Source organism: Dipodomys ordii, unplaced genomic scaffold (genome assembly GCF_000151885.1).
Source record: "Dipodomys ordii isolate 6190 unplaced genomic scaffold, Dord_2.0 Scaffold54, whole genome shotgun sequence".
In the NCBI taxonomy this organism is placed as follows: domain Eukaryota; kingdom Metazoa; phylum Chordata; class Mammalia; order Rodentia; family Heteromyidae; genus Dipodomys; species Dipodomys ordii.
In genome coordinates, this window is record NW_012267270.1 from 2,409,745 (window position 1) to 2,436,575 (window position 26,831).

The window sequence follows — 26,831 nt, forward strand, 5'->3', positions numbered from 1 at the left end:
ATGCTCAGCTTGTTTTGCTTTTTTTTTTTCTTTTGTCAGTTGTGGGGCCTGAACTCTGGGCCTGGGCGCTGTCCCTGAGCTCTTCAGCTCAAGGCTAGCGCTCTACCACTTGAGCCACAGTGCCACTTCGGCTTTTTCTGTTTATGTGGTGCTGAGGAATCGAACCCAGGGCCCCACGCATGCAAGGCAAGCACTCTACCTCTGAGCTACCTTCCCAGCCCTTGTTTTGCATTTTCTGATGCTGGGGACAGATCCCAGGGCCTCTTGCACTGCTGAACAATACCCCAAGGCCAGGGCTGCTGTTTTCAGAGTGTTGTGCTTTGGGAAGCCTGAGCCCTGTTGCTTCATCCCGCAGCCACCTAAAGCGATTGCTCTGTAAAAGAAGAGCACTTTCCTGTCCCAGAGCAAGGGAGCATGCTCAAAGGTCCTGCACCTGTTTTCTTACTTGTGTATGTGAAAGTCCTGCCCAGTTTTTGTAAACCGGGGTCTGTGGTGTTGTGTCAAGTGTAGCTGATCGGCAAGATAGCTGTTTAAATCCTCAGATCTGAAATCAGATTAGGTTTGGAGATGACAGTGGAATGCAGATGAAGACCAGTTACAGAAAAATGGGCTTGTGGCCGAAGTCCTCTCCCCTGGGAGATAGTCATTCGGCCACGCGGGTGTTCCCAGGGGCAGGGCGACTGGTGTCAGCTGTGGGAAATGGCCACCTGGGAGGCATCTCAGCGTGTTGTGTTGTTTGTATTTGTGTTGTGCCATTGGGGCTGGAACTTAAAGCCTCAAGCTGTCACTCAGTATGCTGAGATTGCCAAGACTCCTAGGCCTAAGAGCCTTCCTCAACTTTTGTGTTTTGTCTCCTTTTTTCTTCAGTGATCTGTGGTTGTGTTTTCAATCATTTGACGTCTGGTGGTGAGAGTTGGCAGGTCTGTGTAGATACACACAGAGTTGGCATGCTCTCAGCCTTCTCTGCCACCGGTGGCTCCCGCCTGCAATCCCAGCTACTCAGGAGGCTGAGATCTGAGGATCGTGGTTTGAAGCCAACCTGGGCAGGAACGTCTGTGAGAGTCTTCAATGAGTCACCAGAAGACCGGAAGTGGGGTTGTGGATCAGAGTAGCAGAGCACTCGCCTTGAGCAGAAAAAGCTCAGGACAGCGCCCAGGCCCTGAGCTCAAACCCCACAACCCACAAAAACAAAGTGGCAGCCTTTTGTTCTTCTCCCTTTCTTTCTTTGTGCGTGTCTCCCCGGCTCCCCACTAACACCCTGGCCTCTGCTTGTCCCCCCGCAGGGGCCGCCTGTCCTGCCAGACCAAGAAGGTGGTGAGCAGTGTGCTGTTCGGCACCGGCCTGTGGGTGGCGCTCATCATCACCATGCGCTACTCCCTCAAGGTGCTCCTCTCCTACCACGGCTGGATGTTCGTGGAGCACGGCAAGCTGAGCCGCTCCACCAGGATCTGGATGGTGAGGACGGGGCGCCCCCGCCCCCCGCCCCGGGCCGGGCACCGTCCCCGCGTGTGAGCGGGGACTGCATCCCCCACAGCTCGGTAGGCCTCGGCTCTGGCCTCTGCTGTAAGGAACAGTGGCGTGGGCCCCACGCTGCTCAGCTGGGAGGCCCTGCCTGTGCTTCACGGGGTCACGGAAGCTTTCTTTCTGGAAGAACTGTAATGTTATTTTGACTTTTTAAAAAAAGTGTTTTTTTTTTCTTTTGTGCCAATACTGGGGCTTAAATAAGGGCTTCATGCTCTTACTCCCCCCTCCCCCCCCACCAAGCTGGCACTCTACCGCTTGAACCATAGTTCCCCTACCAGCCTTTTGTTGGTTAACTAAAAATAAGAGTCCTCAGACTTGTGTGCCCTGATCAAATCACAATCCTCAGATCTCAGCCTCCTGAGCAGCGAGGATGCTGGGCCTTCACTGCCCGGTCTAAGCCAGGGCCCGGGAGGTTTCACAGGCTCCACACCCTGCCACCCGGGGGTGGGCTCGAGGACCGGGCACCTCAGCTCACCTCTCAGGAGGACAAACCCCCCCAAGCTTGAGAGCTTACTCACCCAGGGGCTCTTGGTCAGGGACTTAGGTGTCGCAAAGACTCTATCAGAGTTGGCTTTTATTTGGCCAGGTTTTGGTTGTTTTCTGGAGGTCCTGGGGTCTGAACTCAGGGCTGGGTGCTGTCCTTGAGCTTTGTTTGGTGCTCAAGGCTGGCGCTCTACCACTTGAGTCACACCTTCATTTCTGACTTTCTTGTTGGTTAGCCAGAGATAAGAGTCTCACAGACTTTCCTGCCCAGGCTGGTTTGAAGCGTGATGCTCAGATCTCAGCCTCCTCAGTAGCTGGGATGACAGGTGTGAGCCACCGGCACCTGGCTTAGCCTGGTTTCATTTTGTTTTCTAGCGCTCCTGGGGATTGAACTCAGGGCCCTGAGCGTGGGAGGTAGGCACTCTACCCCTTGAGCCATGCCTCTGTCACTGACTTTCTCCTCCAGGCCATGGTCAAGGTCTTCTCAGGCCGGAAGCCCATGCTGTACAGCTTCCAGACGTCCCTGCCCCGCCAGCCCGTCCCCGCCGTCAGAGACACCATCAGCAGGGTAGGTGCGGGCCGGGGGGGGGGTGGGGTTTCTGTTTTAAATTATGGGAAATTTTGCCACAACATAAAAAGTACCATTTGAATCACTTCTGGGCTGGTGCTGCCAGGGTTTGAACTCACAGCCTTGCACGTGCTGGGCAGGAGCTCTTGCCACACCTCTAACTCCCATGTCAATTTTTTTTTAACCTCTACTGGGACTTGAACTCAGCAGAGCCTTGCGCTCCCACTTGTTTTTTTCCCCTCAAGGCTGGTGCTCTGCCGCTTGGCCCCCAGGGCCTCCTGAGTAGCTAGGATGTGGGGTGTGTGCCACCAGGGGGCAGCCAGTCCTCTCTGAACACATTCCACCTTCCAGAACTGTGGGCAGAGGAGTCTCAGCCTGGGGGCTGGGGTCCGGGCCCTGCAGGCGTGGCCGCTTCCCAGTGGGCCAGGTGACTGGGGGTGGCCTAGGCTCAGGGCTCTACACGTCTTCCACCTCAGTGTCGGTGCTAAGCGTGTGCACACGTGTACGCTGAACACAGCCTGAAGACACAGGGCCGCTGGCACATCAGCGGCCTGGGCTCCGTGCCCCGTCCCGTCCAGCTCAGCTCCCTCCAAGTAGCGGCAGTGTAGCTAGAAACAGGTCTTTTATCCAAGGTCATCTAGAGATAAGAGGATCCCTTAGCAGTGAGACCCGGCCCACCCCCCATCCTGGGGCTTGGAGTCAGGACGGGGGTGGGGGGTTAGGGTGGGGGGTTGGGGGGGATTGTCTCTGGGATCCTTTTGCTCAAGGCTAGCACTCTACCACTTGCAGTACAGTGCCACTTCTGGCTTTTTCTGTGATTAATTGGGGATGAGTCTCACAGACGTTCCTGTTTCGGGCTGGCTTTGAGCATCAATCCTCAGATCTCAGCCTCCTGAGAAGCTCGGATGACAGGTGCGAGCCACCGGCGCCCCAGCCTTTTTTCTTTTCATCAGTCCTTGGGCTTGAACTCAGGGCCTGGGTGCTTTCTCTGAGCTCTTTTGCTTAAGGCTGATGCTCTACCACTTTGAGCCACAGCACCCCATTTGATGGGGTGGTTAATTGGAGATAAAAATCTCCTGGACTTTCCTGCCCAGGCTGGCTTTGAACCATGATCCTCAGATGTAGCCTCCTAAGTAGCTAGGATGACAGGTATAAGCTGTCAGCCCCAGGCTTTAGCAGTGACCTTGATCCTGTAAGTTTCTTGGTTTATCTTGTGGTGAGGAGATGGGGCAATTTCTCTCTGTTCATATTTAATGAACAGTGTCTGGGCGCTGGTGACTCACGCCTGTCATCCTAACTACTCGGGAGGCTGAGAGCTGAGGATCGCAGTTCAAAGCCAGCCTAGGAAGCCAAGCAAAAGCACAAGGCCCTGATTTCAAGCCCAGGACTGGCGTGTGCACACACACACGCACGCGTGCACACACACACACACACAAATTACAACTTCAAGCTGAGGCTCACAATTGTAATCCTAGCTACTCAGGAAGCTAAGATCTGAGGATTGTGGTTCAAAGCCATCACAGGCAGGCAAGTCCACAAGTCTCTTATCCAATTAATCACCCATAAATCTGAAAGTGGAGCTGTGGCTTAAGGGGTAGAGCACCAGCCTTGAGGGAAAAACTCAGGGACAGCGCCCAGTCCCTGATTTCAAGCCCCAGGGCCAGCACAACTATGAAGTTACCATCTCAGTGAATGAGAAGGTTTACGGCCTTGGGAACGTGGACGTGGTGGGCTTTGGGGCCCCCCGTGAGTCAGGGAGCCCCGGTGAAGGGCCTGACGTAGCGACTGCTGTGCGTTGGCCGCAGTACCTGGAGTCCGTGAGGCCGCTGATGAAGGAGGAGGAGTTCCAGCGGATGACGATGCTGGCCCAGGACTTCGCTGCCAACCTCGGACCCAAACTGCAATGGTACCTGAAGCTGAAATCCTGGTGGGCCACAAACTACGTGAGTGCTGTTGCGCGTGACTTCCCACGGTGGAGTTTTTCTGTATGGAGACATTTGGGGGTATTTATGTGCAGTAACAGTGTTTGGGGATGATACTGGGGAATTCGCTAGGCAGCTGCTCTACCCCTTAAGCCAGTGCCCTAGCCCTTTTGCATTTTTCATTTCCTTGTGTTTTACCACCAACCTGTACCTAATCCCACCTGTGCCTCTCGCATAGCTGGGCTGGCAGCCAAGGACCCTCATTTCTGGCTTGCTTGTTGAGATGGGGTCTTACGTGTTGTTGAGACTGGTCTTGAATTTCGCGGCCTGCGTGGAATTTGTCCTCATGAAATTCTTCTGTATAAATACTGACGTGGGGGCCGGGGTCACGGCGGGAACTGCAGCATAGACCCGAGGCCCGGGGACAGAGTCAGTGGTTTTCCCTGGGGGCAGGAGGCTCTCCTGGGGCATCTGTGCCACGGGGCATGGTGAGCTCCTAGTGTTTCATCTGGAGGGAAGTTAGGTGCTGCCGCTCCTCCCCTCTGGTTTGGTCCCTTTTTTTGTGGGTTATTTCTTTGGTGTTTTGGTGGTGCTGGGATTTGAACTCAGGACCTTGTGCTTTCCAGGCAGGTGCTCTACCATTTGAGCCATACCTCCAGCCTGTGTCAGGTTCCTTCTGATTCCAAGAGTATCAGATCCGATGTCCGGTCAGGGCTCCAGACTATGGATGGTGTAGACAGTTTGTGCCAGGCCCCAGCTGAGTTTCACATGTGGTGCCAGGGGCAGGGGAGGGGAGGTGGAAGAGAACATATTAAAAATAACCCAAATGCTAGGTCCAGTGGCTCACACCTGTAACTCCAGCTGCTTGGGACATGGAGATCAGGAGGACTGTGCCTCAAAGCCAGTCCAGGTAAAAAGTTAGCGAGATTCCATTTCAACTTGTGAGCCCGGGCATGGTGGTATATACCTTTCACCCCAGCCACACTGGAGGCCTTAGGCTGGATGGTCATTGTCTGAGGCCCAACCCGGGGTGAAATGAGAGACCTCTCTGCAAAGATGTGCGAAGCAAGAGGGCTGGTGCCGTGCTCCAGCTGAGCCGGGCTGTGGAGGGCTGGTGTGGTGCTCCAGGAGGGCTGGTGCAGTGCTCCAGCTGAGCCGGGCTGTGGAGGGCTGGTGCGGTGCTCCAGCTGAGCCGGGCTGTGGAGGGCTGGTGTGGTGCTCCAGCTGAGCCGGGCTGTGGAGGGCTGGTGTGGTGCTCCAGCTGGGCCGGGCTATTTGCCCCACAGGTGAGCGACTGGTGGGAGGAGTACATCTACCTCCGGGGCCGAGGGCCGATCATGGTGAACAGCAACTACTATGCCATGGTGAGTGGGTCCTCTCCCCCTCTGTGGTGAGTCTAACCCCCTGTAAGTCCTCCCCCATTGGGTGAGTCCTCCCTCTCCCCTGTGGTGAGTCCTCCTCTCCCCTGGGGTGAGTCCTCCTCTCCCCTGGGGTGAGTCCTCCTCCCCTGTGAGTCCTCCCCCATGTGGTGAGTCCTTCTCCCACTGTGGTGAGTTATCTTCCCCCAATGGGGGTGGGTCCCCCTCATAATGAGTCCTCTCCCCCCATGGTGAGTCTTCCCTCTCCTCTGTGGCGTGTGGTCCTCCCCATGGTGCTCGGTGGCTGGTGGGAGCAGGGTGGAGGTGGGGTAGGATGGAGGTCCTTGAGTGTGGGTGCCGTCCCCAGCGCCGGCTCTGGGTACAGCGCCATCTGGATCACAGCGCCCTTGCTGTTCCTGGCTCTCTGAGCCGGGCTGGGCATGCGGGGTGACCGTCCAGGCCCTTGCAGTACCTTGCAGCCATTCCCCCAGTTTTTTATTTCATTGATTTGTTTTTGGAGACAGGTCTGACTACATAGGCCAAGCTAGGCCTGGGGTGGACCATGCTCCTTCCTGCCCCAGTCTCCCCGGTGCTGGGATTACAGGCATCCTGTGTCTGCCTCTTCCACGGCAGATAGCGAGACTGCTGAGCAGCTGCCCGCTGCCCGCTGGCCTCATCGCAGGCCTGGCAGGGGGCAAATGATTGTTTTAGACTGCAGTTATCCAGAGAACTTCCCAGTCCATCGTTTCTTGTTCCTTTCAGGAGGCTGTTTGGGGGAGAGTACTGTTGTTGTTTTAATACCATCAACGCCTTGTGGCTAGGGAATACCTCAGGACGCAGTAGCGCGTGTAGATGAACCGGCCATTTGTTTTCTTCCGGGGCGGGTGTGAGAGCTGGAGTGTGTACATTCTCGCAGCTTCTCCCGTGAACCTGCTCTGTGTGGTCGCCCCTCCCTTCCCCAGGACCTGCTGTTCGTCAAATCCACACACATCCAGGCAGCCAGGGCTGGGAACGCCATCCACGCCATGCTGCTTTACCGACGCAAGGTGGATCGGGAGGAAATCAAACCGGTATGTGAACACAGTGCTTTGGGTGAAACGCTCCTGGTTTTATCTTGCTGGTCCTGAGGTTTGAACTCAGGGCCTTGTGCTCGCCAGACAGAGCTTGAGATGCTCTCTGGCCCTGTTCTGCTTGTTATTTTTTTAATAGATGCTTGCAGTTTTGCTGACCTGGACTTTGATCCTCCTGTTATGCTTCTTCACACAGATGGGATGATAGGCACATCCCACCTTCCTGATCTTGACCTCTTGAGTGTCTGGAATTACAGGCGTGAGCCACCATACTCAGCAAGAAGCAGAATTTAAGTGTTTACTAATCTAAAAACTCAACTTAAATTTTTTTTTTTCTAGCCGCCGGTGGCTCATACCCATAATCCTAGCTACTCAGGAGGCTGAGATCTGAGGATCATGATTCAAAGCCAGCCAGGGCAGCAAAGTCCGTGAGACTTTTACGTCTAATAAACCACTAGAAAACCAGAAGTGGCGCTGTGGCTCAAGTGGTAGAGCGCTCGCCTTGAGCTGAAAGGCACAAGGACAGCGCCCAAGCCCAGAGTTCAAGCCCCACGACCGACCAAAAAAATTTTCTTTTTTTGCTGGTACTGGGGATGGACCCCACAGGGCTGGGCATGCTAGGGTAGTACTCTCCATTGAGTTCCACCGGTTAATACTCTACACTGACTTCCACCAGTTAGTACTCTACACTGACTTCCATCACTAGCTCATGGAATTCTTTTCTGTAGATACTGGGGCTTGAACTCAGGCCTCCTGCTCTTGCTTAGCCTTTTCCCCTATTTGAGTCACACCTCCAGTTCTGGCTTTTTGCTGACTAATTGGAGATAAAAGACTTGTGGATTTGTGTCCCTGGGCTTGCTCTGAACCACTGTCCTCTGATCTTATGCTCTTAAATTGCTAATATAATAGTAATTTAAATGGCTTCTATTTCTTGTGGGGGCGGGGGTGGGTTGTCTAGTTTTTTCTCTTTTTTTTTTTTTGTCAGTTGTGGGGCTTGAACTCTGGGCCTGGGTGCTGTCCCATAGCTCTTCAGACCAAGGAGAGTGCTCCACCGCTTTGAGCCACAAAGCCACTTCTGGTTTTCTAGTGGTTTATTGGAGATAAGAGTCTCATGGCCTTTCTGCCCAGGCTGGCTTTGAACCACCATCCTCAGATCTCAGCCTCCTGAGTAGCTAGGATTACAGGTGTGATAGTTTTTTCATTCATATTATTTTGAGATTGAGTTTTAGGTATTCTAAATGAATATATATGTCTATTGTACTTTAAAAATGTTTTGTTAATGTTTGTGCTGGTCCAGGAACTTGAACTCAGGCATCTATTATTACACCTTCGCTTTTCTGCTCAAAGCTGGTGCTCTCCCATCAGAGCCACAGCTCCATTCCTGGCTTTTTGGTGGTTAATCAGAGGTGAGAATCTCATGGATTTTCTTGCCCAGGCTGCCTCTGAACTGTGATCCTCACCTCTCAGCCTCTTGTGTAGCAAGGATTACAGATGTGAGCTTGTAGCCGGGTTCTGGCTTTTGTTGTGCTTCAGTTCTGCAATTGGCCTTGTGATTTGTTGAAATAAAGCCTGGCTTACAAGACAAAACATTCATCTTTGGGTTTTGGTGTCGGTTTAAACATGATCTGTCTCGGGCTGGGAAGGTGGCTCAGTGCTAGAATGCTTGCCTTGGATGCAAGAGACCCTGGGTTCGATTCCTCGGTACCACATAAGCAGAAAAGGTTGGAAGTGGTGCTGTGGCTCAGTGGTAGAGTGCTAACCTTGAGCTGAAGACTTGAGGGACAGTACCAGGCCCAGAGTGAGTTCAGGCCCCACGACTGACAAAAACAAACAAAAACATAATTTGTCTGAATGGATTTTTCCAGAAGCAGATGGAGAGGGCGGGTGCTGGCCTGGCTCAGCTGCTTGCCAGTGTCGGATCCCAGGGAGCAGCGCCGCATGTTTAAAACCTGGCCACGGCCGTCCGGCGTGTCCCCAGGCGTGGCCAGCCAGTGCCCTGCGGTGTGGCTTGTTGGTGTGACCCTTGTTTCCACTGCAGATTCGCGTGTTGGGGTCGTGCCCTGCGGTGCGGCTTGTTGGTGTGACCCTTGTTTCCACTGCAGATTCGCGTGTTGGGGTCGTGCCCTGCGGGGTGGCTTGTTGGTGTGACCCTTGTTTCCATTGCAGATTCGCGTGTTGGGGTCGTGCCCTGCGGTGTGGCTTGTTGGTGTGACCCTTGTTTCCATTGCAGATTCGCGTGTTGGGGTCGTGCCCTGCGGTGTGGCTTGTTGGTGTGACCGTCAGGCATGTCCCCAGGCGTGGCCAGCCAGTGCCCTGCGGCTTGTTGGTGTGACCCTTGTTTCCATTGCAGATTCGCGTGTTGGGGTCCACAGTGCCGCTGTGCTCTGCGCAGTGGGAGCGGCTGTTTAACACGTGCCGGATCCCAGGGGAGGAGACTGGTGAGTGGGGTGTGCGGGGCGGGGCTCCCTGGGGAGGAGGCCAAGGCCCAGAGAGGTCGTCAGGCCCTTCTTTGGGGCCCAGGATGGTGGGCTTGTTTCCAGACTTCCATTTCTCCTCCCTTGCGGGTTAGTAAATCAAGCTAGTATGGGGATTTGAACTTGTGCTTGTTAAGCCTGCTCGCTCAGAAGATGCTCTATCTCTTGAGCCCACCTCCAGCCCTGCTTTTTGCCAGTTATTTTGGAGATGGAGTCTCACTGGGCTGGCTTTGGGCCACGATCCTCAGATCTCAGCCTCCTGAGTAGCTAGGATGACGTACCCGGCTGCCATTCTGCTGAAGGGAGGTCTCTGCACACTGAGTCTTGGAGAGCGGTCCCCTGCCATCCCAAGGGCTGGCCGCGCAGACTGACAGCACTGTGTCACTGTGTGAGGGGATCACTGCCAAAGTTCAGAAGCTCTAGAAAGAAGATCAATTAATCCCACTGCCCGCCTTACAGTTGCGGGCCACAGGGCTCTCCTGGCCTCCTGTGAGACTTTGTCTGTGGCCCCAGGATGCCGCGGCCTTGCCCCAAGCACACTCATCACGCAGCGGGAGGGGCCCTGGGCGCAGCCCCTGGGGGTCACAGTGGGCGTTGCTCAAGACCACTGCCGTGGACGCTCGAGTGATTTTTTCCAGTGTACCCTCAAGCAGTTCCCCTCCCCCCAGAGTCGTTCGTTTTTCAGATAGGGTCCCATGCTAACTTTCTGGAGCTGATTCTCCTCCTTCTTTTGCTTCCTTATTAGTAGCTGGGATTAAAGGTAGGTGCTACCATGCCCCGGCCTAATTTTGTCAACGTCTCACTTTTACCTCTGTTGGCTTCAAACAGCAGTCCACCTGGTATGGAACACTGAGTATCTATCTGAAAGGCCTGCATTCAGGAAAAAAAAACAACAAAATACCACACTGCCCATCTATTTTCTTACAAAAAGTACACAAGTTACAGTACCCAGCGGTCTCAGTGAGATCCAGATGTCCAGTTAACATTTAAGAAGTTGCTCAAGCCAGGCGCCAGTGGCTCACGCCTGTCATCCTATCTACTGAAGAGGCTGAGATCTGAGGATCTTGGTTCAAAGCTAGCCGGGCAGGAAAGTCTGTGAGACTCTTATCTCCAATAAACCACTCGGAAACTGGAAGTGGTGCTGTGGCTCAAGCAGTAGAGCGCTCACCTTGAGCTGAAGAGTGCAGGGACAGCACCTAAGCCCAGAGTTCAAGCCCCACGACTGACCAAAAAAAAAAAAGTTGCTCACCTCAGTAAGCCTGACTTAGCAAAAGTGAATGAGTGACAGGGTTAGGGTTGGAATCCTAGTTACTCAAGAGGCTGAGAGCGAGAGGATCCTAGTTTTAGGCCAGCCCAGATATGCACAAGAGGGCCCCTTCTAAACCAACAGCCAGGCACTGGCATGCGCTATGATCCCAGCTAAGCAAGAAGTGTAAATAAGAGGATGGTAGTCCAGCCTTATTTTTTGGCCAAGGCAAAAAGTAAGACCTTTTCAGAAATAACGAGTGCCAAAAAGGGCTGGACATGCCGCTCAGTGGTAGTATGCCTGTCTAGTAATTGGGAAGTCCCAGAACAACAACAAAAAACCACCCCCCAAAACGTGGAGTTATATCACTTTTTCCTCCAGGCTTTGTGCCTTAACAAGACATTCCCTTTTTCGTGATAGGTAAATAAGCGTTGCTTTATTTATGCACTTTGTGTTGTGTGTGCGCACCAGTTCTAGCGCTTGAACTCAAGGCCTAGGCACTGTCCCGTAGCTTTTTTGGCTCAAGGTTAGTGTTCTGCCAGAATTCCACATCCAACATTTGCTGGTTAACAGGAAATAAGAGTCTCAGGAACTTTCCTGCCTGAGCTAGAGCCACTATCCTCAGCTCTCGGCCTCCTGAGTAGCTGGGATGACAGGTGAGAGCCACTGGCGTCTGCTACTTAGCAATAATTGATCTCCCTGGACTTGATTTTTCTGTTTCCTGTGAGATACAGATCTGGATTTACCTTCCAGCCACGCACGCCGTGGGCGCAGGGGGGCCCTTCTCACTTCTAAGCATTCCTGCCTCAGTTGTTTGTCCTAGTATGCGACTAAGTAGGAAATTCCAGCATGTGCCAAGGCAAGCGTCCCTTCAGGGCTTGTTCTGGCGCTTTCCTCTTCCACTTGGGGTAGGTTAGCCTGCCTTGGCGTAAGGAGGCGGGGGCAGGCTGCCATTCTGGCAGCCGGTCCAGCCGTCTAGTCATGGTTTAGTTCTCTGTCCTTCTGAGCTCTTTCTTTAAAAGATCATTGTAATAAAAAAAAGTGCTATATTTGCCTGGTACAGTGGCGTGATCATGCCTGTAATCCTAGCTACTCAGGAGGCTAAGATCAGGAGGATCACAGTTCAAAGCCAGTGTAGGCAGGGAAGTTCCCTAGACCCTTTCTCAATCAGTAGCTAGGTGCATTTGTGCACACCTCACTACACGGGAGCCCGGAATCAGGAGGATCAAGGTTCCAGGCCAGTAGGCAGAAAAGTCCATGAGACTGGATCATGATTCCAGGCTGGATGCAGGGCTCAGTGGTAGAATGCCTGTTACTTAGCAAGTCCAGGGCCCCGAGTTCAAACCCCAGTTCTGCCAAAGAAAAAAATCATCTTGGGAAATTTCCCCAAGGGACGCAGGCGCTGGGGTGGCGTGCTCCCCAGAGCGGAGTGACTCTCCCGCCTGTCCGCAGACACCATCCAGCACCTGAAGGACAGCAAGCACGTGGTGGTGTACCACCGGGGCCGCTACTTCCGGGTGTCGCTGTACCACAGCGGGCGGCTGCTGCGGCCCCGCGAGCTGGAGCAGCAGATGCAGCGCATCCTGGACGACCCCTCGGAGCCGCAGCCCGGCGAGGCCAAGCTGGCCGCCCTCACCGCCGGCGACAGGTACGGGCTCCTTCTGGCCTGTGCTGGGGTGTGGGGCCAGGCCTCAGCAGAAGGGATGTGAGATTCCAGCAGAAGCCTTGCATGAGAGGAGGCCCAGGCCGGGCGAGGCCTGGCGGCTGAGTGCACAGTCCTGCTCCCCCCGTGTCACCTGCCTCTCCATACTCTGCCTACGGCCGAGGGACCCCACGGGGGCCTGGGGAGCCGGGCTGTGCCATCTCCAGCCCATGGCTGGCTGTTCACCGCCCAGTCCTTCTGTGTACCCAGCTGTCCGAGCACTGAGCCCCATCTCTGCCAGCCTGAGGGAGCCGGCACGGAGTGCGGAGGGGGGGGGGCGGTGTGGCGCCTGGGCTTCCCGGGCTGGCCATGGGGTCCTGGGCGCTTCTCCTGGTCCCCATCCTCCCGGGGATGGGCAGGTCACTCCTGCAGATGATGACCTGTTGTCAGATAAGGCAGTCAGCGGAGTTCTTTCTTTTTGGGGTGCAGGGGATGATTCCGAGGGCCTAGTGCAGGGAAGGCAAGCCCAATCTGCAGAGAAGGTTCTTCACGGCCAGCTCCAAGGTAGAAAGGAGAGCATGACTCGCTTTGGGAAGAGAAATTCAGCCAGGCACCCAGCGGCTCACACCTGTAATCCCAGCTGCTCAGAGCGCTGAGAGCTGAGGGCCGAGGTTTAGAGCCAGCCCCGGGGAGGAAAGGACCTGGGATTCCTCTCTCCAGTGACCCACCAAAAAGCTGGAAGTACAAAGGTGGTCCCTGAGGTTCCTCTCACGACGCTCGATCGTTACCCCAGGGTACCGTGGGCCAAGTGTCGCCAGGCGTACTTCAGACGGGGCAGGAACAGGCAGTCCCTGGACGCGGTGGAGAAGGCGGCGTTCTTCGTGACGCTGGACGAGACAGAGCAGGGGTACAGGAAGGAGGACCCCGTGGCGTCCATGAGGAGTTACGCCAAGTCGCTCCTGCACGGCAAGTGTTATGACAGGTACGGTCCTGGCCTGCGGCCCTGGTGTCCCCACGCGCGGCAGCCGCCCCCTGGGCCGGGCGTTTCCCAGCACCGAGCTGCCACCACCGCGGTGTCCCGTGCAGGTGGTTCGACAAGTCTATCACCTTCATCACCTTCAAAAACGGCAAGATGGGCATGAACGCCGAGCACTCGTGGGCGGACGCACCCATCGTGGCCCACATGTGGGAGGTGAGTCGTGGTGGGGGATCAAGGCCGGGCCAGGCTGGACTTGAACCCCAGGATGCTTCACGTGTGTAGTAGTCAGAGTCCTGCGCATGCGGTCTGGCACTGAAGGGGGAAGGCCCAGGTCGTAGAGTGGGGGGTTCAGTGTTGGGCCCCAGCCAGTCTCCCCCTTCCCACAGCTTCCTTGTTCTGTTCTCACACTTGCAAATATTCCAGCCTTGTTAGCCCAACCCCTCCGCCAGTCCCCACCCACTGCTGATCAGCAGCTTTCACTGAGGCTCTTTACGCTGTGAAAAATGTTGAAGTTCTTAAAATGATCAGAGTATTAAAAAAAAAAAAACCCTTTATCCCCAACCCAGCTTTTTTATTTTTTTCACTTATTTATGTATTTATTCATTTATTTTGGTGGCGGGCCTGGGGTTTGAACTCAGGGCCTGGACGCGGCTGTTAAGCTTTCTTGCTCCAGGCTGCCCCTCTACCACTTGAGTCACAGCTCCACCTCCAGATTTTTGGTTGTTAATTGGAGATAAAAATCTCATGGATGCCCATGTAATTGTAACCCCTCTGTACAGTATTTTCACAATAAAAAAAAAAATCTCATGGAGCCAGGCACCAGAGGCTTTCATCTGTGGATTATGGTTCAAAGCCATCCCAGGCAGGAAAGTCCATGAGATTATCTGCAATGAACCACTAGAAAACTGTAAGTGACGCTGTGGCTCAAGCTTAGAGCACTCACCTTGAGCTGAAGAGCTGAGGGACAGTACCCAGGCCCAGAGTTCAAGCCCCACAATCGACCAAAAAAAAAAAAAAAGCTCATGGATTTTCTTGCTGGGCTGGCGTTGAACTGTGCTCCTCAGATCTCAGCTTCCTGAGAAGCTAGGATGACAGGTGTGAGCCACTGGCACCTGACTCCTATCGGTTATTTTATTTTTTATGGTTCTGGGATTTGAACTCAGAGCCTTGAGCTACCCTCACATATTATCGAGTTGGAGGGGCATTTCTGGGTCAGCAGGAAAGATCCCACACCTGGGCTTGGCTTGGCACTGTTAGCAGGGGGGCCACTTTGGTCCAGCCAGCTGCATCAGACATGAATTAGGAGGTGCCGGCGGGGGGGTGTCTGTGGTTGGACCAGTTGCTGGGGTAGGGGACCCATATTCTGTCCCAGAGCTCTGCCGAGAGGGGCCGAGGGGCACTGGGTGGGGGTTTTTGTTCAGTCTCTGCCTCTTGTGTTTCAGTTTGTCATGGCCACCGACGTCTTTCACCTGGGCTACGAGGAGGACGGGCACTGCCGAGGAGAGACCAACTCCAGCATCCCCCACCCGACTCGGCTGCAGTGGGACATCCCGGAGGAAGTGAGCAAGGCCGCCCGGGCTGGGGGGGGGACACCCAGGGAGCTGCTCCTGGGAAGTGAGCACGGCCGCCCGGGCTGGGGGGGGGGACACCCAGGGAGCTGCTCCCCAGCAGCCTCGAGACTGCACAGGCTTCACAGCAGAGTGCAAAACCCAGCATGTCGAGTCATATTACTCTTCACTTGGTCTGTCTGTCTATCTGTCTGTCTGTCTGTCTCTCTCTCTCTCTCTCTCTCAGGATTGAATTCAGGATCTCATCCTTGTTGGCAAAAGTGCTAGACCCAATCTATTGAGTTGAAATACTCTTAAATGGCTAACATTTTGTTCCTCTTAGGCCAAGCACCAGTAGCTCATACTTATAATCAATCCTAGCTCCTCAGGAGGCTAAGAACTGAGGTTTGAGGTTTGAAGCCAGCCTGTGCAGGAAAGCTTGTAAGATTCATCTCCAAGTAACTACTAAAAGAGCTGGAAGTAGAGCTGTGGCTCTAGCAGTAAAGCACCAGCCTTGAGTGAAAAAAAGCAGGTATAGCACCCAGGCCCTGAGTTCAAGCCCCAGGTCAGGCACAAAAAAACAAAACAAAACAAAAAAAGATTCTTAGACTGATAACTGGGTGTGGGTGGTACGTGCCTGTAAACGCCAGCACTCAGGAGGCTGAGGCAGGAGGATTGTACATTTGAGGCCAGCCGGGGCATATGGCTAGACTGTCTCAAAGACTCTTAGGCGCAGCCCATCAAGTAGGAGCCTTCTGGGGAAGGAAGGTTAGTGCGGGGAGCAAGCACCTGGCAGGAATAGTGGGAGACATTTTCACAGCGTACAGTTCCATTGCTGGTTCCCCGTAACCCCGGCACCTCTGCAGAGGACTCAGGCTCTTCCTCCCCACCACACCCCCGCCCGCCCAACCTGCTGCTCAGCACTGCCCCCCAGCGGCTCACTGGATAAATTCATGTGCCCCCATGACACTTCCCAGGCCATGGTCAACTTGGGGGCCCATGGTGGTGGGTGGGGTGTATGGGGTGGGACCTGGGTGATGTCCTGGCCCCGCCTCTCAGCATCATCTGCTGCCGCCCCTCCTCCTGCCGGCCCCTCCCCTCTCCTTCCCTCCCCTCCTGGGCCACGGTTCATCTTTCACAGTTTCCCCCTTCCCAGCACATCAGAGTTGGGATCTTACAGGAATCCTTTCAGCCTGACGTCTGCGATTGACTCTCAGGTCCCTCCATCTCTCTGCCTTTGATTTTTTTTTGGCAATAATGGGATTTGAACTCAGGGCAGGTTCTCTAATGCTAAGTCATGCCTCCAGCCCCTCCCTACTTTGTACTTTTCTTTTGTGCCAGCCCTGGGGTTTGAACTCAGGGCCTGGGTGCTGTCCCTGAGCTTCTTTTTGCTCAAGGCCAGCGCTTTACCACTTGAGCCACAGCTCCTTGGAGATAAAAGTCTCATGGACTTTCCCTGCCTGGGCTGGCTTGGAACTGTGATCCTTAGAACTTAACCTCTTGAGTAGCTAGGATTAAAGGCTGAGCCACCAGTGCCTAGCTATGCTGGTTATGTTTGTGGTGGGGTTAGGCACACACCTAGGGGGAAATCTGCTTATGTCAGGCTAATCTGTGTCACTGGGGTCATAGATGTGTCCCACAATGCCCAGCTCCTGCCATCAGGGCAGACTTTCTGCCCAGGCTGGTCTGGAACGGAGATCCAGCCTCCCAGGACAACAGGCATACACCCGACTATGAGTGGAGGAGGGATCTCACTTGTATGCCCAGGCTGGCTTTGAACTGCCATCCTCCTGATCTCAGTCTCCCAAGTAGCTTGGACTACAGGCATGAGCCGCTAGTGCCCAGCTCCTCCCAGGTCTGTTGTGGCCCTACAGTTGTTCTGTTTCTTTACTGCATGTTTGTCTCTTCTTCCCTCATCATCTAGCTGCTCAGACTTCCTGTAGGCGGGGTTGTTTGAAGTTCCCTTTGGGGTGTCACCAGGAGCTGGCCCTCACCTGCGGGCCCCTTTCTGCTCTCCACTTCTGAGGGCAGAAGGGGTTCTGGAAGGAGCAAGAGGAAACAGGCGCAGCCCGCGTGGGGCAAGCCGGGAAGCTGGCCGGGTGTCCCCCGCTGTGCCAGTGGGCCCACTGGGGATGTGTTGTCTCTCCCGCAGTGCCAGGCGGTCATCGAGACCTCCCTGAACAGTGCCAATCTCCTGGCCGACGACGTGGACATCCACTCGTTCTCATTCAACGCGTTTGGCAAAGGCTTAATCAAGAAATGCCGGACGAGCCCCGACGCGTTCATCCAGATGGCCCTGCAGCTGGCGCATTACAAGGTGGGCCCGCAGTGGGGTCCATCCTGAGCACTTCCGGGCTGACGTGGCCTGGCCGTATCCCCGCTGGCGTCCGGGGGAGGGCGCTGGCCCTGAAGTCCAGCCCTCCGAGTCTCCATGGGCCCCCACCTGGCTGGCAGCATTCCCGCCATGGTGCCATGTGACTCTGACTTCTGCTCCGGGCCCAGGAGCAGCCGTGCCTGCAGGAGGCCAGGGCTGCTGGGGGAGACCTAGGCGCTGACCTCGTCTTGCTGCTGCTGTTGCTTGTTTTTGTGAGACAGGGTCTCTGTGGCGAGCCGGCCTCAAACTTGAGATCCTCTTTCTTCTGGGCCCTGGGATTACAGGTGTGAACCACCACCACCACGCCCAGACACACATGCAGTGTCTGGCAGTCCTTGGGGGCCGTGGCTCAGTGCCAGTGGCCACCCAGGGGCCCCACGTCCAGGCTGCCTCCTAGCTCCGCTGCCAGGGAGACACTTTATACCAGACTTTACAGGCAAAGTATAGAGAGATCTGGAAGACCAGAGATTGAGCAATGGCCCCAGTGTGGGGAGCGAGGGGCTCTCCTGGATCAGTGTGTGATGGGAGACGGGGCACCTGGGGCAGGGACGTGGGGGGCAGAAGCTGAGTGGCCGGCAGCTGTCTGTAAACGGTGCACTTTGGGAGAAATACTCAGTGGGCGTTGGGAGCCAGGCCCTGGCAGCTCCCGCCTTTAATCCCATCCACCCGGGAGGCCCTGGGTTCTGAGCGAATGGCCTCCCTGCCTCTGCTGCTCCCTCCTGGAGCCCCGGCTGCATGGTGTTGAGGCCTCTCCAGGGCTCTTGCCCAGACACCGGCCTCCTTGGTCCAACTCAGCCCTGCAGCGGCTCTCCCTCTGCCCGCCCCTGCCCTGCATTCCATCTCCCTCTTGGGGCTCTTAGGAAGCCGCCCAGACGCCACGTCGTCCCCCTCTCCCTCTGCCTCTCGGGACCCAGGCTGCTCCGTCTGTGGGGGCTCTCTCTGGGCTTCCCTCTGCACCCCCTCCCCAGACTCCCTCCCTCCCTCATCCACCCTCCCGCCCCCTCCCCTCCCACGCCTCTGCTGTCCGGCACCCCTGCGCCCTTCTGACTGTGTCATGGGGGGTCCTGTGCCCCCACCCCTCCCAAGTGCCACCCTACCCGCTCAGGGCCACGCCTGGGGAGCGTGGAGCATTGGTATTACCCCAGGGTCATTCCCTTCCCCCCCTCTCATTCCCCCCACCACTGCCCGAGGGCCTGAGTCCATGGCGAAGTCCACGTCCCGCCACAGGCCTGGCTGCCCTCACGGAGCCTCTCTGCTTCCTCAGGACATGGGCAAGTTCTGCCTCACCTACGAGGCCTCCATGACCCGGCTGTTCCGGGAGGGGAGGACCGAGACCGTGCGCTCCTGCACCATGGAGTCCTGCAGCTTCGTGCTGGCCATGGCAGACCCCACGCAGACGGTATGGTGCCACGAGCCGAGCTGCACGCCGTGCGGCCTCACGCAGGGAGCCCGCGCGCCACACGGGGCCTGTGCGGTTTCCTCACCCGCCCTCTCCCCTCGGCTTCCCCCCCCAGCCGCCCCCGCTTCTCTTTCCTCCCCTGGCTTCTCCTTCCCTCCAACTTCTTCCCCCCGTGCGGCAGGTGGAGCAGAGGCTCAGGCTGTTCAAGCTGGCGTCCGAGAAACATCAGCAGCTCTACCGTCTGGCCATGACGGGCGCGGGCATCGACCGCCATCTCTTCTGCCTTTACGTCGTGTCCAAATACCTGGCCGTGGACTCCCCCTTCCTGAAGGAGGTACGTGGCCCTCGCCCAGTGGGCAGGGGTCTCCGTGCGTTGCTCCTGCCCCGCCAGTCCCGTGGGCGTCCGGCGTGGCTGTGGCGTGGGAGGCGGTGCCGGAGGACTAACCTCCCGGCCTACGGGCACGAGCGCTTAGGCAGCGCTCCAGTGCGCTCAGACACCCGCACCTCATTTTGCTGTGTATGTGCCCGTACCAGGGCTTGAACTACTCAAGACCACAAACTCTCACTTGGCTTTTTCTCCTCAAGGCTGGCACTCTACCACTTGAGCCATAGCGCCATTTTGGCTTGTTGCTGGTTTTTAATTGAGCCTCTCTGTCAAGACTGGCTTTGAACCATCATCCTCCACACTCAGCCTCCTGTGCAGCTAGGGTTACAAGGTGGGCCACCAGAGCTCAGCCTACCTTTGTTTTAAATATGATTTCAATGGGGAGTTTATAGACTTTATGAATGGATGTGTGTTAGATTGCTCAACCTTCCTCCTCCTCCTGCCTTCCAAGGGGCTGAGACTATAGGCATACACTACCACACTCAGCCTCATTCAACAATTAGAAAATTTGCTCGGCCCTGGTGGCTCCCACCTGTGATCCTAGCTAGGCAGGAGGCTGAGATCACAGGATCTGGCGCCATTCCCCAGCTCGCCGCATGCTCTATCTGGTGGCACACTCATCTTGGAGCCCCTTTCCTGCCTGCTCCTTCTCGGAGCCAGCATTGTCCTCAGGGACAAAGACTCAGGGTGTCCAAAGCAGCAGCCTGGAGGACAGGGTGGGGAGAAGAGCCACTTGAACCTCGCCTCGTTCCCGTCCAGGTGCTGTCTGAGCCTTGGAGGCTGTCGACCAGCCAGACCCCTCACCAGCAGGTGGAGCTGTTTGACCTGGTGAACAACCCGCACTACGTGTCTGGCGGTGGGGGCTTCGGGCCGGTGAGTGGTATGGTGCCAGCCGGGCTCTGAGGGCCGCTGGGTCCTGAGGCATTGCTGCTGGCATGCGTGGCGGGGGCCGGTTGTCTTCTGTCCCTCCCAGCATCAGCCAGGCTGTCTCTTGTCTGCCTGCAGGTTGCTGATGACGGCTACGGTGTGTCCTACATCATAATGGGCGATAACTACATCCACTTCCACATCTCCTCCAAGCTGTCCAGCCCCGAGACGGTGAGGGAGGAGGAAATCCCTTCTCTTCTTGTGTTTTATGTTGTGCTGGTACCAGGGCTTGAACTCAGGGCCCTTGCATTTTTGCTTGGCTTTTTTTTTTTTTTTTTGGGTCCGGTCGTGGAGCCTGAACTCTGGGCCTGGGTGCTGTCCCTCAGCTCTTCAGCTCAAGGCTAGCACTCTACCACTTGAGCCACAGCGCCACTTCCGGCTTTTTTCTTTTTGCTTATGTGGTGCTGAGGAATTGAACCCAGGGCCTCAGGCATGCAAGGCAAGCGCTCTAGAGCCACCTTCCCAGCCCTTTGCTTGGCTTTTTCATTCAAAGCTGGTGCTCTGTCACTTGAAACACAACTGCGCTTGCAACTTTTTGCAAGTTAATTGGAGATTAGAGTCTCATGGACTTTTCTGCCCAGGTTGGCTTCAAACTACCATCCTCAGATCTCAGCCTCCTGAGTAGTCAGGATGACAGGCGGGAGCCCGCTGGCAGCTGGCTTTCACTTGGCTTTAAAGACGTAGATTTAGTTCCACATGCCTGCCTTTGCTGTAGCAGCAGTTTTAAACCTAAATGCGCACATGCATCCATGGCTTTCTAAACCTGTGACATTGGGAAGACAGACCCTGGATCTCGTGGCGGAGCAGGTGGCCTCCCGCCTTGCATGCACATTTAATTCATACTTTATTTATGGACCTATCTTTTCTTCTTCTTCCCACATTGTCTATCTCTTGACAAGTAATGCCAAAGTTTGCAGGGTTTTTTTCCATTTTATTTTACTGTATTGTATTTTATTGTAAAAGGTGATGTTATAGCGTGGTTACACAGGTCAGGTAATGAGTACATTTCTTGTGGAACATTGTTACCCCTCATTTTCTCCTACTTCCACTCCCCTGTCTATCCTCCACCCAGTTTTTTGTTTTACAAAAAGGACAGGAGTTTAGGCTGGCTACGTGTTCATGTAGTAGAATGCCTCCCTAGTGAGTGCAAGACTTTGAGTTCAAATCTTGGTCACACACACACACACGCACACGCACTCTCTCTCTCTCTCTCTGTGTGTGCTGTGGCCCATGCCTGCCGTCCTACTTGAGAAGCTGAGATTGGGGGAGTTCATGATATTGGGCAGCCGGGGCAAAGAGTTAGTGAAACCCTACCTCAAGTGGTGACAGCTGCGGCGGGTGCCGAGTGCCCGTCTTCCCTGCCACCGTGGACGCAGAGTAAATAGAGAACTTTGGTTCCGCCTGGCCTGAGCATAAATGTGAGGCCCTGTTATAAAAACAAAAAGCCGGGCATTGGTGGCTCACGCCTATAACCATAGCTTCTCAGAAGGCTGAGAGCTGAGGATCGCAGTTCAAAACCAGCCCAGGCAGGAAAGTCTGTGAGACTCTTACCTCAAAGTAACCACCAGAAAACAGGAAGTGGCACTGTGTCTCAAAGTGATAGAGCACTAGCCTTGAGCAAAAGAACTCATGGACAGCACCCAGGCCCCGAGTTCAAGCCCCATGACCAACAAAACAACAATAAGACCCAGACTCTGAAATTGAAACCCCTTTGTACATTTAAGATAACTAAATAAACCCTGCACCAAAAGGGGCTGGAGGTGCAGCATGAGTGTTCTCTAGTTCCTGCCTAGCATAAGGCCCGGAGATCCAACCCCATTTCCTCCAAAAAGAGAATGGAATTTATCCTAGATGCAGAATTTTGTGGGAGGGGCTTAGAGAACGGGTGGAGGGGAGGAGCTCACCGCTAAACACAGACAGGCAACATTCCTAAAGAAACTCTTCTGGTCCTTGGGAGGCTGAGGTGGGAGGATTGCAAATTGGAGCCTCAGCTACACATCAAAAACATGCAACCACAAAAAAGTCCAACACAAAAACTAGTTGTTGATTGAGTGACATGCCGCGTACCTGTGGGCAGCTCAGCCTGCTCTGAGGGACAAGTCCCTCTCCTGGTGTCAGGCCAGGGTCCTCGTGGGTCCTCGGGCAGGAACTGACCCAGACTGCTCATCTTAGTGGGGACCGGAGCACCCAGACTCCTGAGAACCCCGGATCTGCCTGTGGCTTGCTGCTTTCAGAGCGGACAGTGCCCACATTGTAGCCACGGGAGCCACCAGGTGTGCAGGCGGCTGGGGGCTGGGATCTGTTGAGGGGTGAGAGCCGCAGTGACCTGCGCGGGAGCTCTGCGCACGTGGGCAGCCAGGGTTCTAGAGATGGCCCCAACCCTTCCCCAGCCCCCATCGGCATCTCCTGTCCCCTCCGTTACTTCTCGCTCTTGAATCTGCAGGCCAGGTTCTGGAGCATGTGCATAAGAAACTGCTAGTCGGGCGTTGCTGGCAGCTTGGAGGTTTAGGTTCACGTGGGGCAGCCTGGGTAGGGTCACAGAGGTCAAGGTCAGGTACAAGGCGGGTACCTCCGTGCATCGTGGGCAGCTCAGACAGGGCCAAGTTCACAGGTGACAGAGCACATGGAATCTGGGGTTCAAACCCACAGGTCACTGTGAGGTCTCACTCCCCCTCCCCCATAGGGTCTCACGCAGCTTTGCCAGCACTAGCCTCAGGCTGCAATCCTCCTGTCTCCACCTTCCCAGTGGCTGGAGATTGCAGGTGTGCAGCACCGCGCCAGCCTGGATTTCTGCATCTTGATGTGTTTTTGCTTTCTGTGTTTAAACCAGGATTCTCACCGCTTTGCAAAGCACCTGGGAGAAGCCATGACAGACATCCTCAACTTGTTTGGGCTCACACCTAATTCCACAAAGTAATCCCACTAGGCCACGGCGAGGGGACACTGCGTGGCCTCCACCAAATGAAGAGTAGGCATCATCCTGATCCTAGCTCGGGATGAAAAACACAAAAACTTCTCCTTCCAGAAAGCGTTGGCCGTCTCTCCCTCGCATGGGAGTCCCACTGTGCGAAGCGCAGCCCTCCTACTCCAGGGGCATCCCGAGGCCGGCATGGGCTCGTCCTTAGTAGGGCTGCAGCTTCGCACACAGAGGGAGCAGACGCTGCTGGTGTCGGCGGTGCTCTCAGCGCTGCCCACGGCGGGGCGCTCACGAGATCCGTCCTTCCCAGCCCGTGCCACCATCCATCCACCTTTGCCATGTTTGGAACAAGCGGTGGCCATGTCTGTCCAGTTACTGATCCTGCACATTTTCAGAACCCAGTGCCTTAAAGACTGAGGCGGCGTGGCGTGAGGTCTTCGGTGGGGCCGTGGCGGGGCGGGGGTGGGAGGGGTCCTGCTCCTTTCTCCTACCCTAGAGGGCCAGGTCCCTCGTGGGGACAGCGCTGCTGGCAGCCAGACACAGGACAGACATGTGTCCGGCGTCCAGGACACACAGGCTGGGGGCCTGGCTTTGGGATTGGTGCCGTGGGTGCATGCCACAGGGCTGGTGTGACGATGGCCAAGAACTTGAGGGCGCAGGGCACTGACAGGGCACCTGGTCCATGGCGGCCGCCCTCATGTCTCCGTGGTGGGGCCAGTGGCGGTAACATGGTAGTGACGTGTCCCCGGTCGGTCGTAGTGACTGGTGCTAGGCCCGCAGCTCCCTGTCCCAGGAGTGCCTTTCGCCAGCAGGCCTGAGTGGCCACGGGGCAAGCCACGCACTGAGTCCCCTTCAGTATTCCATGTCGCCCCCGGCTCCCATCACAGGGACATCCCCAGGGCGCCGGCCCGTGGTGACACGCTTCGCTGGCCTCTTCGTAAGTGGTGTATTTATTTTTCCCAGCCCTGGCCTGGTCCTCGCCAGCTTCGTCCCTCGTTGCTTCCACAGTTGCAGGAAGTGAGAGATGCGTGTGTCTTGGGGACAGCAGTGTGGTAAAACTCAGCCCCAAAGGCCCAAAGATCCTCTTGCTCTCAAAAGCAAGGATGAAAACAAAAGGCAACACTGAGAAACCCCGGCAGCAGCGACGCCCCACGCCTGGTCCTGTGTGGTGGACGTCCAGGCAGGGTGTGGGGGAAATGGCCCCCCTGTGCCCCGGGAGAGGCGGCAGCCAGCGGGACACCTCATCAGAGCCACAAGTCAGGCGCTGGTGGCCACTGGCCGATCTGCCCGCGTGTGCAGGCCAGGCTGCGCTTCTCTCGGGTTTGATGCCCCCAGCGTCTCCGTGGCTGACCTCGCAGTTATCAATGCAATTTTCTATTCCTTAAGAGGGAGAGTGGGTTTTTATTGTATATGTGGGAAGGGGGAGGTAAGAATATCATGTATTTTAATTTGGAACAAACTAGTCTTACTGCAGCCCTGGCTTGAATTCACTACCTTAATTGGTCCATCGCATGTAAATACCATGTGCTCTTCTGGTATAAGTCTTAGAAACGCGCACTGTGAGTAGGCAACCCTTAATAAAGCACCGTCTGTCTACTATGTTACTGTTCTGGGCGCCTTTGTTAGGGACCAGCCTCCAATCAGGAGGAGAACTATTAAAGGGAGGGGGGAACCTGTGGACTGTTAACTTGTATCACTCACCTTCCTCCCTCCAGTGCCTGGCACATAGTAGGTGCCTAATAAACAGTGCTGCTGTATCTTAGTCATTTGACTTACTTAGTCTGTCTCCTTCCCCACCCCCAGGCTTCAGGGTGGTTAGGAAAGCACTATGACTTGGAGCCATGCCTCCAGCCGGTGTGTGTGTGTGTGTGCGTGCGCGCGTGTGTGCGAGCATGCCTCCAGCCGGTGTGTGTGTGTGTGTGTGCGCGCGCTCGCACTCACGCGTACATTCTGTCTTAAACTCAAGGCCTAGGTGCTGTCTCTGAGTTTTGCTCAAGGTTAGTGTTTTACCACTTGAGCCACAGCTCCACTTCCAACCTCAGCTGGCTTAGAACTACAATCCTCAGCCTCCTGAGTATCTAAGATTACAGGTGTGAGCCATCATTGTCTGCCTTGTGCTAGCTATTTTTGATAGGGTCGCATGGTCCAGCCTGGACTGTGATTCTCCTATTCTTTGATTCCCACCATCTACCATCGCTGGGATAACAGGCATGCAGCACTACTCTCAGTTTCTTCCATGGAAATTGACTTTTTCTTTTTTGGGGGGGGGGTCGGGTCGTGGGGCCTGAACTCTGGGCCTGGGTGCTGTCCCTCAGCTCTTCAGCTCAAGGCTAGCGCTCTACCACTTGAGCCACAGCGCCACTTCCGGCTTTTTTCTTTTTGCTTATGTGGTGCTGAGGAATCGAACCCAGGGCCTCAGGCATGCAAGGCAAGCACTCTACCACTGAGCCACCTTCCCAGCCCCCTTTTTTTTCTTTTTCCTTGATGCTAGTCCTGGGGCTTGAACTCAGGGCCTGGGTACTGTCTCTGACCTTTTTGCTCAAGGTTAGCACTCTACCACTTGAGCCACAGTTCCACTTCTGGCTTGTTGGTGGTTAGTTGGAGATCAGAGTCTCATGGATGTTCCTGCTTGGGCTAGCTTTGAACCTTGATTCTCAGATCTCAGCCTCCTGAGTAGCTAGTGTTACAGATGTGAGTCACCGGTACCCAGCAGAAATGAATGTTTATGCCCCAGCTGGCCTTGAATTGTGATCCTCCCAATCTCAGCCTCCCATCCAGCTGCTATAACAAGTGTAAACCACCCTCCCCCAGCTATAGATGGAGATAGGCTCCTTAACTTTTTTATTTGTCTAGGCTAGTCTCAAAAGAGTTCAAGGCTAGACCAGGCAAAGTTTGGTGAAGACCCTTTCTCAAAAACAATAGAGAGCCGGGCGCTGGTGGCTCACGCCTGTAATCCTAGCTACTCAGGAGGCTGAGATCTGAGGATCGTGGTTCAAAGCCAGCCCGGGCAGGAGAGACCGTGAGACTCCTATCTCCAATAAACCACCAGAAAACCGGAAGTGGCGCTGTAGCTCAAGTGGTAGAGCGCTCACCTTGAGCTGAAGAGCTGAGGGACAGCGCCCAGGCCCAGAGTTCAAGCCCCACGACCGACAAAAAAAAATAGAGAACGGCTAGGAGTATGGCTCAAGTGACCTTGAGTCTATCGTTATCACTACAAAACAAAACCCTAAGAGAAAAGCTCAAAGGTCAAGGAAGGAGTTTGTCTAGTCCTGCTTTGGTCTCTGGGGGCTTCAGTTTCCCCACCCTAAGCAGGAGCAGCGTTCTTCATCTTCACCCTGTAAGGCTACACCCCTTCCTCCAGCCCCGCCCCATGAGCATCGTGCTTCTACACAGCCCCACTCACGAATCCTGGCCCTGCCTCCGTCCTCCCGGCTCCTCCCACCAATGATTCCCTGCCCCGCCTCTTCCCTTCTCCAACCCTGGAAGACCCCGCCCCTTCACCAGGCTCCTCCCGCCACTGCTTCCTGCCCCGCCCCTTCCCTTCTCCAGGCTCCTCCCACCAGACTCCCTGGCCCTGCCTCTACCCTGGAAGACTCCGCCCCTTCTCCAGGCTCCTCTCACCAATGGTTCCCTGTTCTGACACAGGCTCCGCCCCTTCCTTCTCCAGGCCCCTTGGCCACCGATTCTCTGTCCCCGCCCCCATCCCGTGCCAAGGCCCCGCCCATTCCAACCGTCGACGGTCGGTCGTCCAGTCGGGCTGCCCTGCCTGGCCACAGCGTTGACACAGCTGCAGCCGGTCGGCCAGGTGCGTCCCTGCAGCGGCCCGGGAGGCCCAGGTGTGGCTCCGAGGCGGCCCCGGTGTCCGCTGAGCGACCCAGGGCCCGTCCATCCCCTGAGGCGGCCCGCTGTCCTAGCCCGAGTGCCTTGAGGAGACCCAGGTGTCCGCTCGGGGCCCCGGAGCCCGGAGGCGGCCCCCCATCCCAGTTCCGGAGCCCGGAGGCGCCCCCAACCCGGCC

The 26,831-nt window shown here is 55.7% G+C and overlaps 2 protein-coding genes across 2 annotated transcripts in view; both read left to right on the forward strand.

Annotated features, from left to right (window-relative positions):
- Cpt1a (carnitine palmitoyltransferase 1A (liver)) overlaps positions 1-24,577 on the forward strand; it is a 42,094-nt gene extending 17,517 nt beyond the window's left edge. The window contains exons 4-19 of the mRNA XM_013021129.1: positions 1,284-1,455; positions 2,474-2,575; positions 4,381-4,518; positions 5,784-5,861; positions 6,818-6,925; positions 9,276-9,363; positions 12,098-12,293; positions 13,081-13,269; positions 13,374-13,479; positions 14,709-14,825; positions 16,966-17,130; positions 18,452-18,586; positions 18,768-18,920; positions 19,731-19,844; positions 19,977-20,069; positions 22,729-24,577. Coding sequence (XP_012876583.1) covers positions 1,284-1,455; positions 2,474-2,575; positions 4,381-4,518; positions 5,784-5,861; positions 6,818-6,925; positions 9,276-9,363; positions 12,098-12,293; positions 13,081-13,269; positions 13,374-13,479; positions 14,709-14,825; positions 16,966-17,130; positions 18,452-18,586; positions 18,768-18,920; positions 19,731-19,844; positions 19,977-20,069; positions 22,729-22,815 — 2,041 coding nt within the window. The 3' untranslated portion in view covers positions 22,816-24,577. The remainder of the gene's footprint in view (positions 1-1,283; positions 1,456-2,473; positions 2,576-4,380; positions 4,519-5,783; positions 5,862-6,817; positions 6,926-9,275; positions 9,364-12,097; positions 12,294-13,080; positions 13,270-13,373; positions 13,480-14,708; positions 14,826-16,965; positions 17,131-18,451; positions 18,587-18,767; positions 18,921-19,730; positions 19,845-19,976; positions 20,070-22,728) is intronic.
- Mtl5 (metallothionein-like 5, testis-specific (tesmin)) overlaps positions 23,451-26,831 on the forward strand; it is a 33,397-nt gene continuing 30,016 nt past the window's right edge. Inside the window, exons 1-3 of the mRNA XM_013020878.1 lie at positions 23,451-23,538; positions 23,628-23,752; positions 26,461-26,620. Coding sequence (XP_012876332.1) covers positions 23,451-23,538; positions 23,628-23,752; positions 26,461-26,620 — 373 coding nt within the window. The remainder of the gene's footprint in view (positions 23,539-23,627; positions 23,753-26,460; positions 26,621-26,831) is intronic.